Source organism: Myotis nattereri, assembly GCF_964212035.1.
Source record: "Myotis nattereri genome assembly, chromosome: 14".
NCBI classification, from domain to species: domain Eukaryota; kingdom Metazoa; phylum Chordata; class Mammalia; order Chiroptera; family Vespertilionidae; genus Myotis; species Myotis nattereri.
Genome location: NC_138089.1, coordinates 5199402 through 5202691, shown reverse-complemented (window position 1 = coordinate 5202691; position 3290 = coordinate 5199402). Strand labels below are relative to the sequence as shown.

Here is a 3290-nt window from a genome sequence, read left to right as displayed (position 1 = left end):
TGGAGCCCGCGGCGCCCTAGGCGCAGGGAGTGGCCGTCGCCTCCCGCGCGCAGCGCTCCCGAGATGGCGGCGGCGGCGGCGGGGCGGCCGCGCGGGGAGCCCGGGCGGCGCCAGCCCGGCGCAGGCTGAGCCCACCGGCCCGGCAGCTCGCGCAGGGCCCGCGCCGCGGCGGAAACGGGGCCGGCGGCCGGCGGAGCGGCGAGGCCGGGGCGGCCCCGGAGCGGAGCGTCGGCGGGAGGCCGCGATGGCGAACGCCAGCGAGCCGGGCGGCGGGGGCGGCGAGGCGGCCGCCCTGGGCATCAAGCTGGCCGCGCTGAGCCTGCTGCTGTGCGTGAGCCTGGCGGGCAACGTGCTGTTCGCGCTGCTCATCGTGCGGGAGCGCAGCCTGCACCGCGCCCCGTACTACCTGCTGCTCGACCTGTGCCTGGCGGACGGGCTGCGCGCGCTCGCCTGCCTCCCGGCCGTGATGCTGGCGGCGCGGCGCGCGGCGGCCGCGGGGGCCCCGCCGGGCGCGCTGGGCTGCAAGCTGCTCGCCTTCCTGGCCGCGCTCTTCTGCTTCCACGCCGCCTTCCTGCTGCTCGGCGTGGGCGTCACCCGCTACCTGGCCATCGCGCACCACCGCTTCTACGCCGAGCGCCTGGCCGGCTGGCCGTGCGCCGCCATGCTGGTGTGCGCCGCCTGGGCGCTGGCGCTGGCCGCCGCCTTCCCGCCCGTGCTGGACGGCGGGCCCGAGGACGAGGACGCGCCCTGCGCCCTGGAGCAGCGGCCCGACGGCGCCCCCGGCGCGCTCGGCTTTCTGCTGCTGCTGGCCGCGGTGGTGGGCGCCACGCACCTCGTCTACCTCCGCCTGCTCTTCTTCATCCACGACCGCCGCAAGATGCGGCCCGCGCGCCTGGTGCCCGCCGTCAGCCACGACTGGACCTTCCACGGCCCCGGCGCCACCGGCCAGGCGGCCGCCAACTGGACGGCTGGCTTCGGCCGCGGCCCCACGCCGCCCGCGCTCGTGGGCATCCGGCCCGCGGGGCCTGGCCGCGGCGCGCGCCGCCTCCTCGTGCTCGAGGAGTTCAAGACGGAGAAGCGGCTGTGCAAGATGTTCTACGCCGTCACGCTGCTCTTCCTGCTGCTCTGGGGGCCCTACGTCGTGGCCAGCTACCTGCGCGTCTTGGTGCGGCCGGGCGCCGTGCCGCAGGCCTACCTGACGGCCTCCGTGTGGCTGACGTTCGCGCAGGCCGGCATCAACCCCGTCGTGTGCTTCCTCTTCAACCGGGAGCTCCGGGACTGCTTCCGGGCCCAGTTCCCCTGCTGCCAGGGCCCACGGGCCGCCCAGGCCGCCCTCCCCTGCGACTGGAAAGGCGTCGGGTTGTAAGGGCTCTCCTGCCTCCCGCCCAGCCTTGCCCTTCGGCTTGGACGCTGACGTCGTTCTTCCTCTCTGCTCCCCTTTAATTGTCTAAACTGCCTTCGAAATGACTCCAAGTGCGTTAGCGCGTGGCCTGTACAGACTCCTTTTAGGGGGAAAGGGGTTTCCATTTCCAGCCCCACCCCTGCTCAGCTCGTTGTTCTCCTAAATATATATTTTCATCCTGAAAATAGGCCCTGCGGTCTTTGTATTGGTACTGATGTCTTCTATTCCATGTTATTACTTTTGAAAATAAAGGCTAAACTAATTTTCTTCATGCAACGTTTCCTACAGACCATGGCCAGTTTTCTACAGAAGCTATTTTTGACAACCTCAATGGCATTACACTTTGCAGTGGAGTAAAGGAGCCCGCAGGACTTCGCAAGTTCCATTTCTTGAGGGCCTTCTGTTGGAAGCCGGAGGAGGGGCGGGTGGGGTGGGGTGAGGGGGTGGGGGTTGTCCAGTTCCCTCTGAATGCCAGCTGTGGAGTGGGTCAGCTGTGCTGCTCTGGTTCTTGGAAAGTGTTGAAAACTCTGTTCGGTATTGAAAATGAATTTAAAGAGCAGCAGCGGGAGTGAGAGCCAGGCAGCTGCATGTCAGGCAGGGAGGAGGGGTGGTTTCCGCGTGCTGTCTACTCCTGGAAAATGCAGGCCCGTGGCAGCTGCTCTCTGCATGGTACCAATCTTGACTGGAAATATATCTGTGAAACTGTAGCTTTCAGAAGTTAAAAGGTGTTTTGGTTAGTGATGGTGGAGAAAATACAGTATTGCATGTTTCTGAATGTACTGCTGTGGTTCACTGATGGGGGGCAGGGGCTCCAAGAAGCAGAGTACAAAATCAAAATTGTTTAGCTATTTTTTGCCAATAAAAATTAAAACAATTTTATGGAAACAGCTTGTGCTTTGAGGAGTCCAGTTTTATTCTGGCTTATGAATTTCCACTTTGAAAATTGTTCTTTTATTCATGGTATAAATGAATGGCATATAATGATACTCTACTTCTAGGAGACGAATGTTTCCTTAAAATGTTTGCTGGGTTAAGCTGTGCTGTTCTACTGACAGTTATTTTAAAGTACTAATGAGAACTATAATTTTAAATAGTATTTCTTTGTTAGACACGTTGTAATCTTACATTGAAAGACTAAATTCTGCAAGTACTACATAATTTTGCTTAAAATGCTACCTTTTTTAATGTTCCTTCTGTGTTGAGGATTTATATCTGTATTTCTCTTTGCATTATACAAATATATGAGTATTTTCACTCTGGAGTATTTTGTTGTTGTGTGAGGCTGTCACTGGTACTATAGACATCTAAGAATGGTGCTCATGTCTGCTGAGCCTTTCAGTGAGTGTCCTAGTTGACCATCCCCATCTATGGCATCTGGAGGCTTGTCACTTAAAATGCATGATAATCTGCAAATCTCTCTAAGGGGAAGAAGCAGTAGACATACTTATAAAACATGAGCAAAGTAATAATTTAAAACTGCATGTAGTAAATATGTTGAAATTTATTTTAGTTGAGCATCATATAAACTATTAAATATTCCAAAAGGGATATCATAAGAGGGTATAGCCACTTTAATTTATGTCTGGTAAATGGTCAGCATTGTGTTATTTTGTAAAAGTCAATTAGTCTGTGCAGACAGTCTCATATTTGGAAAATATGGGTAACTGTTACCCTATTCCTCCCCAGGCCCTGAGACCAGGTGATGCTAATTACACAGGGCAGCCATCAGTAATCTCGCTCACCTAAAGACAGTGGCAGGGGAAGCCACTCTCCCCTCCTCTACCTGATCCAAGTTCAAACACTGGAAGTCAGTGAGCCCGCATGATATTTGGAATATTGAGACCGGCCATGGCACAGGGCACAGGCCTGCCTTGGCAGCAGCCGATGG

The 3290-nt window shown here is 57.1% G+C and overlaps 1 protein-coding gene across 1 annotated transcript; it reads left to right on the top strand.

Annotated features, from left to right (window-relative positions):
* Positions 1–244: 244 nt before the first annotated feature.
* Positions 245–2663, top strand: GPR27 (G protein-coupled receptor 27; the record flags this gene model as incomplete). Its single annotated transcript, XM_081106426.1, has 1 exon — positions 245–2663. The coding sequence occupies one exon, from the start codon at positions 245–247 to the stop codon at positions 1364–1366; it is 1122 nt and encodes a 373-aa protein (XP_080962552.1). The 3' UTR covers positions 1367–2663.
* Between the last annotated feature and the right edge of the window lie 627 nt (positions 2664–3290).